Raw genomic sequence first — 14,730 nt, 5'->3', positions numbered from 1 at the left:
AAAGCTCGAATCTTTTCAGTACCCGAAAAATAAAAAAATATAACATTGACTCGGTCCTCTGTTTATGCAACTGAGCTTTGAAACATTCTCTGTGCAGTAATTTTCAAATTCTGTGCAGCTCAGCGATTCTTTACCAAAGTTTGATAAACTGGCTAAGCATCATCAGTCAAAGAGTTGGACTTTCTACTATTTTGCCGCATGATTTAACAGTCATACATACATGTATATATACAAGGTTTTATTTCTGCAGTTAGCTAAGCTACCTACCATATGCTAGCAGCAAGCAACCTACCATATGCTAGCAGCAAGCAACCTAAACACCTCTTTTAGAGTCACTGGTTTACATTATTTTTATTCTACTACACCATGAACTAACACACACCCCAAGATGACCCAAAAGCCAAATTTTTAATCAAACAAAGAATATGAAACCAAACAATCAAATGTCTGGACTTCACTTGCTTTCTGGCATCTGGGTTTTTCTTTTTAAAGTACCAAGAGAGAGAGAGAGATGCAAATTTCTAAACCAAAAGCATATAAATACAGAAATATTAATTGCAGAACCAAATATATATATGGGGGCCCTTCCCTTTTTCAGCATTTATATATCCAACACAAAATTACAGAAACAAAAGCACAAACAAACAACCATACTCTCTGGATTATAAATTAACAAAACTAAATTAAGAAACTTCAATTCACAACATCTACACTAGCAGAGCAAGACAAGAACCTCTGGAAAATTCTAAACAGAGCAGCAGATGACAGTTCCTTCACTTTCCTGAGAACCAAACACTTGTTACTCCTCTTGCGTCCTCCTTTGGCCTTCCCCTTCTTATTGTTCACCATTTTCTCTTTGACTCGGCCAAAGCATTTCTGGGTTTTCTCAGGCACCGTCTCTTTCCTTGAGAACGTGTAGCTCCTCAGGTACATTTGCCTGCAGGATATGCTGTCCACAACTCTTGGGTGCCCATGTTGCTGCGCCGCACCTGATCGCCGCCCGTTGGAGCTCATCGACCTCACGAACTCGGCGTCTGACTCGGGCCACTTGTAGAGGTTCACGTAGGTGGCTCGCATCGGCACCCGCCGGTCACGTGCGTCGTTGACGCAGTTTGATATGCAAACTGAAGTCATTTTCTTTCTTTTTGCAGGGCAAACTGTAATGTGCAAGTATATATATACTTCTGCAGGTCACAGCAGAAGAGTATATGTAAATGTGTTCTGGGGGTTTTTATATCATTTGGGTTGTGTTTGGACCAAATAATAAGGGCTAGACTTAGATTGCAAGAAAAGATATACAAAAAACAGAGCAGAGCACAGAGAGAGAGAGAGAGAGAGAGAGAGAGAGAGAGAGAGAGAGAGAGAGGGTATTTGTGGTATTTGGAAATGTAATTAGGGGTTTATTGATTTGAGGTAGTGGGGTATTTAGCATGTTATTATGAGTGTGTATAGAATGATGTGACATAATTGGCAATGACTGCTTCTTTGTATTGTGTCATTTTGTGTGCTGTGCTGTTGGGCATGAGTTGGATGGCCTAAAGTCTAAATTTGTTAAATAAAGCTTTAAAACATTAGATCATGAACTCTAAAATTAACTGAGTACACCTACGATCTAAGTATACCTTAATATTTTAATTAAAATGTAAAATTAATAAAGTATACCTTATTTTACTACCAAAATACCTTTGGTACACCCTTATATGCACTCTATCACACGCTCTAATACAAATTCTAAATCAGATTTCTCTTTTTACATGAATTTGTGTCATCTTTTCAAATTTTGGATTTACATCAAAATCTTTAATTTTCATTCTTGCAAGTTTATGCATTGGTATTCCATTCTTAAAGGCAGCCTTTAATGATTATGTTTTAGTATCAACATGTTGTAGCTTGTTGATAGTATTGAGATCTCTAGCTTGTGGGATCAACGTTCATACTTTGAAAACTCCGCTGAAGACGGTGTCTATCAACTAGAGTTGATGAGCTTTACCAACAAGTATATATGATACCATTTGTTCTGTATTTGGAAAGGGGCATTTACATTTTAGGATTTTATGTTGTTATTTCCGTAAGCCATACATTATAAGGATGTCACCATCTTCCAGACTAAAATTTGAGGACTTGACCTCATAAATCCCTGAGTTTTGAAAAATTATATGAAGGTACATGTGTTTTCTGAATGTACTTGTATTTTCTGAATGGAACTGCATGAGTTCGATAAAAGTGTAAGTGAATTTACATAATTTGAGCATAACAGAACAATTCGAAGGGAATACGGAAGATAATAAGATGTAGAAACATGGTAATCAAATGCACATTTGGCTAGAAATTTTGAATATTAGTTTTAAAAATCAAATTAAGCAGTAGTTTCTACAAATACGAAACTTAGAGATGGAGAACGAGAAGCAAAAGAAAAAACCAGGAGAGGATTGATGAGAGTGATTTTGTAGAAGCTCAGTAAATATCATATCATCTCACTTTGATTTCAAGATTCATTTTCGAGCATTTAGACAGGGGAGCAACATAGCACATTGAGATGTCTTTCCTTGCGCCTCTGCCAATGCTCACTACGTTGTTCATTGTGGACAACAAGAAATACAAAAACTTCTCTACATTTGATTAGCGTTGAATATGGTGAGTAGGTGTACTTATTAAAATTATATTTGTTTCACAATTCCATATATCTTTTTTGGTTATTTTATATTAGTGTAAATTAGTAATTCAATAAATACTTTGATAGTTGGGAGTACTCAGTTAATTAATTTTAGGGTTCGTTTAGTAAAACTCTATTATAATGTGTTTGATATTCAATTCTTTATTTTCTTCTAATTCAAAATTTGTTGACTTATATGGATTGTAACAATTTAATCTCTAGATTCAGAATCACTTCTTCCAAATAGGCCTTTAATGGGGACTATATGTGTTAAGAATTTAGATATGAATTTTTTTTCCTACTTTCAACATCTTTCTCATAATCTCTATAACAATATCTAGAAGATTTCTGAATGCAACTAAAAATTTGAAGGGTGTATAACCAGCACTTAGAGCATCCACAGTGGGGGGGTGTAAAGCCACTTTTACATTGTAAATACGTTTTTTGCTCCAATGAGAAAAGATGTAAATCTAAAATGTATAATTGTTTTGTTTGTCTTAATTCGTTTCTGTGTTAAAATTGTATTTTGTGTTTACTTTATAAAATTAATTTTTTTTGTATTAGGTTAGTTTTAATTTTTCAAACAAATAGACCTAAAAATATTTAAATTCGAAGAAGATATGATTTCATCCAAAAACATTGGGGGGAGCATGAAAACCACAAATGAGCAAACAACATGTGATTTTTTTTCCAGCAATTACTATAGCCGTGAGTCCCAGCCTTTTATGCTGACTTTTCTTTATTTTTCTTCTCTTTTCTCTGGTGGGTCCCGCCTGCAGAAGATGTAAAAATAAATGTAAATGTACATGTTATTTTACATCTCCATGGTGGTGATGTACATTTACAACATTTTACATCACCCCATTGGAGACGATTCCCGTGACAAGGGGTGTATATTTAACATACACCCCATATACACCCTCCCATTGTGGATGCTCTTAAGAGCATCTCTAATAGACTCTCTATCCTATTTTTCCTAGCTAATTTGGCTTAAAAAAAGGAAAATCCTCCTGCAGCAGACTCCCTACTTGGCTCTCTATTTTGGAGAACCAATTTTTGGCTCTTTACATGTAGAGAGGAGGAGAGAGAGAAAAAGGGAGAGAGAGATAAAGACATTTGAGAGGTTGGTGGGATTGGGTTTCTATTTTTTTTATTTAAATATATTTGATTTGCAAGAGAAATAAGGAGAAAGAGAAAGAGATAATAATAATAAAATATTTCAGATTAGCCAAAATAGAGAACATTGCTAGAGGAAGCACCTTTTAAGTAGTTTGCTATAATAGCTTTCTAGTTATTTTAACTAGAATTTGGCTAAAATTTGCAGATTCTCCTGGAGATACTCTAAGCAAAGATCCCACAATTTCTAATTTTGCTTTTGCCTCCACCAAATCTGCCTCCCCTTCTTGGGCTTTTAAATAAATCAACAGTTTAGATTTTGTGAATAGTACAACCAGGGATAAAATGGACATAATCAAATTATTGTATGCATTCGGAAGCCCCCCTAGAACCAGGACTGGTTCCAGGCCCATGTTCAGACTTTTCACTGACTAGCTAAGTCCACTTGTACGGCCCAGATTCTGACCCATTATTATATTTCCTAGTTTTCACTGAAAACCCATGATTATAAACCTCTGAAGCACTCAATTTCATAAATAAATAAAAGGGCCAGGCCTGCAAAATGTCACACACTGAACGAAGAAGGCCAGCCAGGCCACAAAAAAGCCGTTGATTTTTAGGATGATTTTGTAGTACAAGCACCAGAGAGATCTAAAATTCTAATCACAGAAGCACTTCTTTAAAGAGCCAATAGATGCTTTGCCAAAGGTTTTGACCACTCGATTGGATATGACATTGGAAAGGACAACTGTCGGTCTACCGTAAATAATCCCAAGTGAATTAAAGGTTCTCAATTCTCCACTGTTCTCAGTGGCAACAATAGTATGCCCTTCCCACAGGGCAAGAGCAATGCTGGTTGAGTGGGGACCTGGGGTCACTCCACTAGGGCCTAAACTTTTAGTACCCAGTCCAGATTCCATCTCGGTAACATCCAATTTTATGAGACAATGAGGTTTTTATCTTTTCATCTTAGATTTTGTTTTGGAGTCACCTTCATCATATACATTCATCCGATTCCCTTGGTTTGTTTCTTTTTTTTAGGATCTATGTGTCTTGTAAGTATCATATATTAGAATCTCAGTCGTTGATTTTAGATTTAGAATTCAAAGATATATACGAGATTTGTATATATATACATTAATAATATAAATCATGCGTTCATGCAATTGAATCATTAGAAATTATTAGTCGTTGATGTATGTAATATCCATCTACATCAAAGACTACATCAAAGACTCAAAATCATTACATGCCCGGCGGCGACATTTCCTTATTGACCTATTTAATATATGGGAATGAAATAGAACCCCAATATTCAAACTTGTAACTTGTTGTCCAAACACGGTAGGCACCTATAAAGAAAATTTGATGGGTCATTATGGTGGTAGGTTCAGTTTTTGCCCAAGGTCACCAACTAAACTCCTCTCAGTTTCAGAGTCGTTCACATCTTGACACACAGTTTTCTTGCTGTGGGCTCCTTCCAAGTCATTGGTTTTTGGTTTTTTCCTGGGCTTTTTTTATATTTCTTATTTCCATTCTTGCTTCCCTCAATGCCAACTATTTTCGAAATTCAACTTGCTCAATTATTCAAGGGGACGTCCTCCCAATTGACTCTCTAGCTCCTTCCTCCAAATAAAAAAATTTACCAACCAGAGATATGTCATGCGTCACCAAGACACAGTGATTTCTTTTCTTGGGTCTCCTCCTCTCCACCACAAAAAGCATGTGCTTGGGACTCTGGAATAAACCTAAAACCTCACACAACAACCGACAGTGACACGAGCAGACTTTTACTATTATTTTATTTTTGTGTGTTATAAATCCTGTGGTTCTTCTTGGTTGCTTCCGCTATCAGTTATAATAATAAAATATTAATTAAGAAACAGAGATCAGTGGTACAAAGGAAGGTACCTTCTCATCAAGCACCTTGCCCTTTGTTTTAATCAATGAATTAATCTCATTATTTATGGAATATACTTGACTTCTCAGCAAAAAATAATCAGGATTTAATATGGAAACGAAAATGTGGTGAAAGTTTATATCGGAGAGAGACAAATTTCCAATATAAATTGTACTGGTTCAGTCATCCTGTTTTCTGTTACCAAACCCAAGACACAGCTGTGGTGAGGAGGACAGCTTGGTTGGCGGTTCACGGGCACTCTAATTTTGACCTGAAATCTGGAGAGCACGGTTTATGACCATCAGAATCTTTATTTGTCGCAAGTTATTTGTTGCACAATGAATCAAAACGATACGTAGTCTAGATTGATAATCTGATGACATAATATATACGAAAATAAATAATATAAAACTTATAAAGCTTAACTAAAGTCTTAGCGCTTCAATCATGTTAATCAGTCGTAATCAAACTTATATGTCAATATTGTTGAAAAAACAACTTAAAAAATATACTTATTATCTTGCTTGAGAAACAAATCTTTTCGAAGTCAGCAGTCAAAAGACTGGAACTTTCCTAGTAGTTAGATTCACACAAAGTACATGCAAAATTGATTTTGACTGCACCATTATTGACACAGTACACAGCAGTAGAAAACTTCCATTTCCAGAATACTATGCCGTTTTTGCACATGTAGAGTTGGATATTGTATAAAAAAGAACCGAACTCGAGTGTAAGGGACATACACTGAGACCGAACCGAACACACGTTTAAGAAACTAATTATATTGTTGATGCTTGCAAACTTGGTTCATAATTTTCCTAATATGTCTCCTTGGTCACATACTATCAATTTGTAGTAGCAGACAAGCACTTGATTGAAATAGGTTTTATGATGCAAATGTAAAGCACTCAGAAAGTGCATATAAAATATTTCAACAACCACCTTTTTATTATTTAAAACCAAAATCCTCGGGTTTCCTTTTGTGGTTCTTCCTGGAAGCTTCGTCGTTCAAAGACCGATGTGTCTCGCACTGAAATGCTTTACCTTTGGCTCAAGTTTCCCCAGTTACTTTATTCCTTCAAAAGGCATGATTGCCTACTCCATGGTCAAGGTCTGTCCAAAGTTAGTCAAAGTCATGGCAAAAGACATATCCATGGGATTCCAATTTGACATAAAATCCAAGAAAAAAAAGAGTTATAGTTGTTGTGAGCCACTAATTTTAGGGTACAGAATTGCCGTTTTAGATTTGAACTCTTATTCGTTTCAAGGCTCGTAATCAATCTCCACATAACCGTATGAATTATATTGAACATATAATTTGCAATTGATTTTTTATATTTATATAAATAAATAAAAAAGATGACAGTAGCATGTTGGGATGAAGAAAGGAACGGATGAGATATTTACAAATATTTATTGACTTTCCTCATAATAAAAAACTAGCCCTGTGAGTTTGTTTAGAGAAATTGTAAAGGATAAATTTTAATATGTTCCGGGTATATCACATTGTATTATCCAATATACGTATGACATGTAGAAATATCTCCATACTGCATTACTTTGTGGAAGATTCACTATTATAGCCTATATAGAGAGGCCCAAATTATAAAAAAAATAACCTACTTGAAATAGACATTAGAAAGACATACAAAGCTTATTTACAACGTAATAAAGAGACTTCTAACTTCTTATAAATTACAAAAGCATGATTTCTTAAAACAAGTCCAACCTTAAAACCTCATAAAAAAAACCCAATATACTCAATAAGGCATAAAAGTAATTTAATAATACAAATTAAATTCAATAGGTCTAACTGTATTTTTTTGGGTTTTTTTTAAAGGTTTGTTTATATAAATTAAATGGTGTAAGGTTTATTTATATCACTAATGTTAAGGAAGAGTATATAACTAAATATCTCTTGCTTTTTATGATATGTGATTGATTGCATTGGAAATATTCCACATATTATCGTTTGGATATTGGTGTAGGACACAAAAATTACTCATTGTAAAAGACCCTCCGGTGTAGTGCTTTTAAGCAATTGATCATCGAAAAGATCTTGAGTCCAGTATTAGTGTAGTGTGTATGAGTGTAGTATGTTATCGCTCATCTCAATAGGAAATGTCCCTAAAAAAACTAGCCCGAGTGGTTTTATTAATTTTATTTATTTATTTCAATATTTTCATTAACCAATTATAATTGGCGGAATTTTGAACGTTTCACTTTCAAGTTTTCAAACTTTACTTTAGGTACATAAAAGATAAGGCATGAATAGTTTTCAAATCGTGTTTGATCTACGGTCAATGAGAACAGAACAAGTTATTTGACGTGCCAGATTGACCCGTATCCGGATTATTGCTCAAATCAAACGGACCGCAGCTTGTAATTTGGATCGTTGGGTGCCAACAGAAAATCTTTGATTAAAAGCCAACGAAGTACATCACCCCCGCACGAATTGGACATGTGGCCAATAGGAACCAAGATGAGCGAAAATCCTCCAATAGAATTCCGCCACTTCACCAAGCGCCAGCTGTCGCTTTCGACCACGTCAAGGCCAAGCATTGCGTCGTTAAGTTGATCACCCTGGGATGTTTCGCAGAAAATTAGCCTAATTCTGATCCTGATTAATTACTGATTGTCTCTTATAATAAAATTCTGAGAGAGAGAGCGAAGAGAGAGAGAGAGACAGTGTGCGTGGAAAGCAGAAAGCGTAGTGGTAGTGGGAGAGGCACGGCAGCCGATGCTTTTGATCTGAAGCTTTGGGTCGTCTTTCCCATTCTCTCTTAAAGGCTAACGTTTCATTTTCCTGGGAAACAAAACAGCAAATCCTGACTGAGGTACGAACTGGACCCCTGTGGAAAAAAACTTGGTTAATTTGAAGAGTCAAAGCCCTAAACAGTCCAATTCGTTGTATTTTCTCGACTGTTATATTTTTGTTCATTGCAATTGAATTTTTCCAATCCGCTTGGAGTTTCCGTTTTCTAAAGATTCGTTTCTCAGTATTGAGGGTTTATTGGAAAAACAATTGCTTTGGATTAGTTGATCTGAAAAGAATTGTTTGTCTCTGTGTTGATTGTGGTAGATCTAAATGGGGAAGGGAGGGCAAGATTTCGGTAAACAGAAAGAGGACAAAAACCCTAGGCCGTCCGACGGTGATGTCTTCCCTGCGTGGGCAAAAGAGATTCAGGAGTGCGAGAAGCACTTTGGCGTGGACAGGAAATTAGGGTTGAGTTCGGCAGACGTCGAGAAGCGGCGCGAGAAGTATGGATGGAATGAGTTGGAGAAGCACGAGGGTCAGTCTATTTGGAGTCTGGTTCTGGAGCAGTTCAACGACACTCTGGTTCGAATTCTGCTCGCTGCGGCCGTCATTTCCTTTGTTCTGGCTTGGCTGGACGGGGAAGAAGGCGGCGAGAAGGAGATCACGGCGTTTGTGGAGCCTTTGGTGATCTTCTTGATCCTGATTGTGAACGCCATAGTTGGGGTTTGGCAGGAGAGCAATGCCGAGAAGGCGTTGGAGGCGCTGAAAGAGATTCAGTCCGAGCATGCGTCTGTGATTCGAAATGGGAGTAAGGTTCCCAGTTTGGCGGCCAAGGAGCTCGTCCCCGGTGACATTGTGGAGCTTAAAGTTGGGGATAAGGTGCCTGCTGATATGCGTGTTGTGGAATTGATTAGCTCGACTTTGAGGGTCGAGCAGGGTTCATTGACTGGAGAGAGTGAGGCGGTGAATAAGACTAACAAGCCGGTTTCTGAGGACGTGGATATTCAAGGGAAGAAAAGTATGGTTTTTGCGGGGACAACTATTGTGAATGGGCATTGCATTTGCTTGGTTGCGCAGACAGGGATGTTGACTGAGATTGGGAAGGTTCATTCGCAAATCCATGCTGCCTCGCAGAGCGAGGAAGATACACCATTGAAGAAGAAGCTCAATGAGTTTGGAGAGATGCTTACGATGATAATTGGAGTGATTTGTGCATTAGTGTGGCTCATCAATGTCAAGTACTTCCTCACTTGGGAATATGTCAATGGCTGGCCGGCAAATTTCAAGTTTTCGTTTGAAAAGTGCACATATTACTTTGAGATTGCAGTTGCATTGGCTGTGGCTGCCATTCCTGAAGGTTTGCCCGCAGTCATCACAACCTGCTTGGCGCTTGGTACCCGCAAAATGGCTCAGAAGAATGCCTTGGTTCGAAAGTTGCCGAGTGTTGAAACTCTGGGTTGTACGACTGTGATTTGTTCAGATAAAACGGGGACCTTGACTACAAACCAGATGGCAGTGTCAAAACTTGTGGCTTTGGGTCCTACACCTACTATACTACGCAAGTTTAAGGTGGATGGGACTACATACAATCCATTCGATGGTAAAATTCATGACTGGCCAACTGGTCGTATGGATGCTAATCTTCAAATGATTGCAAAGATAGCTGCTGTTTGCAATGACGCTGGAGTTACTCATGCAGAACAGAAGTATGTTGCTCATGGAATGCCTACTGAGGCAGCTTTAAAGGTTAGATTAGACCCTTACGCTGTAGGTTTATTCTTTTGACTTTTATGGGTTTTTCATATTTTGAAATTGATCAATTACCTCATTGAACATCATATATAGTATTTCCTTGCTTGAGTCTGTCCTTTTGCCATTTCAGGTTTTAGTTGAGAAGATGGGCCTTCCTGAAGGGTCTCTAGGTGCAGAATCAAGTGAAAGCGAATTGCTACGTAAGTCACACTCCAGACATGAAATGCTTCCTTTCTCTATTTTGTTATAATTTTGAACCTGTAAATTTACATGCTCTAGTATGGTTATATCTCTTCTCAAGGTTGTTGCCAGAAGTGGAATGAATTTGAAAGCCGAGTTGGAACCCTTGAGTTTGATCGTGATAGGAAATCCATGGGTGTCATTGTCAACTCCCGTTCACAGAAAAAGTCATTGCTAGTGAAGGTTTGCAATTGTAGTTCAATTTTAATAATAACTTTATGAACTTATTATATTCATATATTCCGATAATTCTATCATGCAAAGGTGTGTCGTGCTAATTTTCAAATTTCAATTACAGACTGGGAATCTTTGTAGTGTCCTTTTGTGAAGTATGTTTAAAGGGTGCATGGCAGGATTCATGAGGACAGCGTGAGATTTTGAGGAATATATGTGAAATATTGTTAAGGATTTTTTATTTTCCTTCAGAGGATGGTAGGGGCAAAATTATGTTATGTTGTCCTGATTTTACTTTTTCACTAAAGTAGTGCTCTTGTGAGACTTGGCAAACGGTGTATGTCTCAAGAGGCAAGGCTTTCTGTTTGGAAGTATCCAAATACCTTTGATCCCTGTTTGGAACTGACTTTTGTAGTTGTATTTGCCTTTAGTAGAATAAACTAGAATCACCCTTTCAATTAGATTATAATGTCCGCAATTAATTTGAAACTTCACATTTCAGTTAGAAATAAAAAGCATGACGGATAGAAGGGCCTTGTCTGTTTTTCAATCTGTGTTTCCTTACTTTTCTGTAACATTATGCTGCCTGTTTCACTGTTGGAAACTGAAAAGATAAGTTGAGCATTAGCAATTGCGTTGCCCACACGTACTTCCTTGCTCTTTCTCCATGTAAAAATATATATCTTAAGGAAATGTTGTGGACTTTTAAAATGAGGTGCTGCAATATTGCAGGGTGCTGTAGAAAATGTGTTGGAGAGAAGCACTAAGGTTCAGTTGCTTGACGGTACTGTTGTACCACTGGATGATAACTCAAGGAACACTATTGTAAGAGCTCTTAATGAGATGTCAACTAGTGCATTACGTTGTCTGGGTTTTGCTTATAAAGATGAGCTCGCCGATTTTGAATCCTATGATGGTGATGAAGATCATCCAGCTCATAGACTTTTACTTGATCCATCCAATTATTCATCAATTGAGAGCAACCTTGTTTTTGTTGGCCTAGTTGGACTGAGGGTGAGTTGTAATATGGCCTCTCTGCATCTTTTTACCTATTCATTTCATCGTATTATCATTTTTTGTTCTAACTTGATTGCTGTATAAATTTGTGAAGGATCCCCCAAGAGAGGAGGTTTTTGATGCGATTGAAGACTGCCGAGCAGCTGGAATCCGTGTTATGGTAATTACTGGAGATAACCAGAACACAGCAGAAGCAATATGCCATGAAATAGGTGTGTTTGGTGATGGTGAAGACATTAAGCCAAGAAGCATTACAGGAAGAGAGTTTATGTGTCTGCCTGATCAGAAAGCCTATCTGAGACAAAGTGGGGGGCTTTTGTTTTCAAGGGCTGAACCAAAGCACAAACAAGAGATTGTTAGGCTGCTCAAAGAGGATGGTGAGGTGGTTGCCATGACTGGTGATGGAGTGAATGATGCACCAGCCTTGAAACTTGCTGATATTGGGATTGCAATGGGCATTTCTGGAACTGAGGTAATTTCTTTAGTTGTTTTTTTTAGGAGGCACTTAATTACATATCAAAACCACTAGGAGAGGTAACTTAATATATTAACAGGGCAAGTGCATGAATTAAATCTTCAATTTACAGTGAGTTTAGTAATTACATGCATCAAAGCAAATTGATAAGTGGCATATAGTATATTCTTGTTTGAGATTTCATTCTTAGAGATGTAAATGGAATGCTCTGTGAAACAGCACCCCTTTTACCAACATATGAGTATTAGGGCTAAGGATAAGGAACCGTAGATATATTGTTAATGATGTCTTTTAAATGTTAATTGCTTGTTAATTTTTTAGCTTAATTTACTAACTCTTTATTTCCTTCTAGACAGTCTCACCACTTTCATACCATAAACTTTCCAATCTCTTCTCCTTGACAGGTTGCAAAGGAAGCTTCCGACATGGTTCTGGCGGATGATAATTTTAGCACAATTGTTGCTGCTGTTGGTGAAGGCAGATCTATCTACAACAATATGAAAGCTTTTATTAGGTTCGTTTGTTATCTGTGTTTTTTTAGCATTTTAGAGAGATGTGACTAAAACAATGGTTTTTCTTTTCCTCATAAAATTTGTCCAGCATTTTTTCTACTGCCATACATATAGAATGCTCCTGAATGGTAATATAAAAAGGTTTTGTTAAAAGACAAAACCATGGTATGATAAACAAATGAATAAGAAAGAAATTCATATTGCATGGTGTCACTGATGATTTCCAGTTGTCTATACCCTGCCCGGTGAAGTGACCACAGATCTTGATACTTTATAATATTGACATTTAACCCTGGAAATTTTGTTAATTCACTTAGGTTTCCTTTTTGTCAGATGCCTGGACATGTATGTTTCCCTGATTTAAAGTTTTAAACCCTGTTTCAGGTACATGATCTCATCGAACATTGGTGAGGTTGCCTCCATATTCTTAACAGCAGCGTTAGGCATTCCTGAAGGCCTCATACCTGTCCAGCTTTTGTGGGTGAATCTTGTTACTGATGGACCGCCTGCAACAGCATTAGGATTTAATCCTCCAGACAAAGACATAATGAAGAAGCCCCCACGTAGAAGTGATGATTCACTTATCAGCGCGTGGATATTATTCCGCTATTTGGTAACTTTTCATTTTCTTCTTTCTTCCAATTTGTTGCATTTTGATGTCACAGTTTGAATGACTTCACATGAGGACATTCTCTCTAATCTTCTCGCTTGAATCTTTGGCTGGATAGGTAATTGGGATGTATGTTGGTGTGGCAACTGTCGGCGTATTCATTATTTGGTATACGCATGGTTCCTTCTTGGGTATCGACCTCAGTGGGGATGGCCATTCTCTTGTGACTTACTCCCAACTTGCCAACTGGGGACAGTGCTCATCTTGGACGAACTTTACTGCTTCACCCTTCACAGCTGGAACTCAGGTTATCTCCTTCGAGAATGACCCCTGTGATTATTTCCATAGTGGAAAAGTGAAAGCAATGACACTCTCCCTCTCCGTGTTGGTCGCCATCGAAATGTTTAACTCCCTCAATGCCCTTTCGGAGGATGGAAGCCTGTTGTCGATGCCCCCATGGGTGAACCCCTGGCTCCTTGTGGCCATGTCTGTTTCATTCGGCCTGCACTTCTTGATCCTCTACGTGCCATTCTTAGCTCAAGTATTCGGCATTGTGCCCCTGAGCTTGAATGAGTGGCTCTTGGTTTTGGCTGTTGCATTACCGGTGATTCTCCTGGATGAGATCCTCAAGTTGGTCGGGAGATGGACCAGCAGGTCTCAAGTAACCAAGAGGAGAGAAAAGCCCAAGACAGAGTGAGACAAGTTCCAAATTTTACAATAGAGATTGTTGGTCCAAGGGGTGTTGGTACTCCGTGGAAATGGGGGTCTCTCTGACACAGCAAGTTTCTATCAGGGGTCTCATCTGGACCCTCTTCCCGTTTTTATTTAGGGATGGTCTGGCTGTTGAAGAACAATTGGTCACAACAATATCTTGATTTGCCCGTACCCTCATCTAAATAATTCTTTTCTAGGGTTTTTTTTTTTTGGTAAAAACTTTCCCCCTTTTATTAGAGAATGCAATAGAAAAATTATGCAAGTTATCATCTTTTGCCCATCTCACTTTCCAACTTGGGAATTTTTTTTCCCTCTTGTCGTCAAGAAAAGGATGAAGACGCACAAGTATCAAACTCTGATTCCTAAGAAAGCAAATGACACGACAGTAGTGTGATCAGTATTCCTCGCAACTGCTCCACACCCATATGGTTGACCATGATAAAACAAAAAGCTTGCTTTCTTCTATTGGGTATGTATGTACATATTTTCTTGCCTACAATAAAAGACACCTATATTATATATCAGCAGATAGAAGGGTCATCTTTGACACACAAGCTTCTGGAAAGATTGTAGATTATTTTGATAGAAAAAGAGATTATCCAAGGGAAAGGAATCGTCGGAAACCCAAAAACGAGAAGTCATGGGGGGAGATTTTCTTCATCTACGGTTAATTTCGTCGAAGATGTTGAACCATCAAGTCACGGTTAGAGTTCGACTGTCGTCCTCATTCTCCTTTATGTGCCATTTTTCAAGTATATATAGCAATTTGACTCAAATTGTCAATAACCCGAAGTTTACTTTTTCCCATT

The 14,730-nt window shown here is 37.7% G+C and overlaps 2 protein-coding genes across 3 annotated transcripts; one reads left to right on the top strand and one right to left on the bottom strand.

Moving 5' to 3' along the window:
• Positions 1 to 537: 537 nt before the first annotated feature.
• LOC103340155 (uncharacterized) lies at positions 538 to 1,247 on the bottom strand. The gene has a single exon (XM_008243544.2). The coding sequence runs from the start codon at positions 1,132 to 1,134 to the stop codon at positions 694 to 696; it is 441 nt and encodes a 146-aa protein (XP_008241766.2). The 5' UTR covers positions 1,135 to 1,247; the 3' UTR covers positions 538 to 693.
• A 7,020-nt stretch (positions 1,248 to 8,267) lies between these two features.
• On the top strand, positions 8,268 to 14,187 carry LOC103340166 (calcium-transporting ATPase 1, endoplasmic reticulum-type-like). 2 transcript variants are annotated; one of them, XM_016795897.2, is made up of 9 exons: positions 8,268 to 8,506; positions 8,752 to 10,173; positions 10,310 to 10,379; positions 10,481 to 10,602; positions 11,326 to 11,607; positions 11,705 to 12,082; positions 12,490 to 12,599; positions 12,982 to 13,210; positions 13,326 to 14,187. In XM_016795897.2, exons 2-9 carry the CDS (start codon positions 8,758 to 8,760, stop codon positions 13,902 to 13,904), a joined length of 3,186 nt encoding a protein of 1,061 aa, XP_016651383.2. In that variant the 5' UTR covers positions 8,268 to 8,506; positions 8,752 to 8,757; the 3' UTR covers positions 13,905 to 14,187. The 2 variants fall into 2 exon arrangements, with proteins under 2 accessions (XP_016651383.2, XP_088900046.1); XM_089043920.1 differs by having other exon boundaries at positions 8,275 to 10,173.
• The last annotated feature ends 543 nt before the right edge of the window (positions 14,188 to 14,730 follow it).

The sequence above is a fragment of the Prunus mume genome, linkage group LG1 (assembly GCF_029339155.1).
Source record: "Prunus mume cultivar Tortuosa linkage group LG1, ASM2933915v1, whole genome shotgun sequence".
Classification (NCBI taxonomy): Eukaryota; Viridiplantae; Streptophyta; class Magnoliopsida; order Rosales; family Rosaceae; genus Prunus; species Prunus mume.
Note: the sequence above shows the minus strand (reverse complement) of the source record. Positions and strands in the feature narration are given on the sequence as shown.

Excerpts from the sequence above, each read along its gene's own strand:
- LOC103340166 (XM_016795897.2), top strand. The coding sequence starts at position 8,758 with ATGGGGAAGGGAGGGCAAGATTTCGGTAAACAGAAAGAGGACAAAAAC. Across the intron at positions 10,174-10,309 it reads CTACTGAGGCAGCTTTAAAG|GTTTTAGTTGAGAAGATGGG; the intron begins GTTAGATTAGAC and ends TTGCCATTTCAG. Across the intron at positions 13,211-13,325 it reads GGATATTATTCCGCTATTTG|GTAATTGGGATGTATGTTGG; the intron begins GTAACTTTTCAT and ends TTGGCTGGATAG.
- LOC103340155 (XM_008243544.2), bottom strand. The coding sequence starts at position 1,134 with ATGACTTCAGTTTGCATATCAAACTGCGTCAACGACGCACGTGACCGG.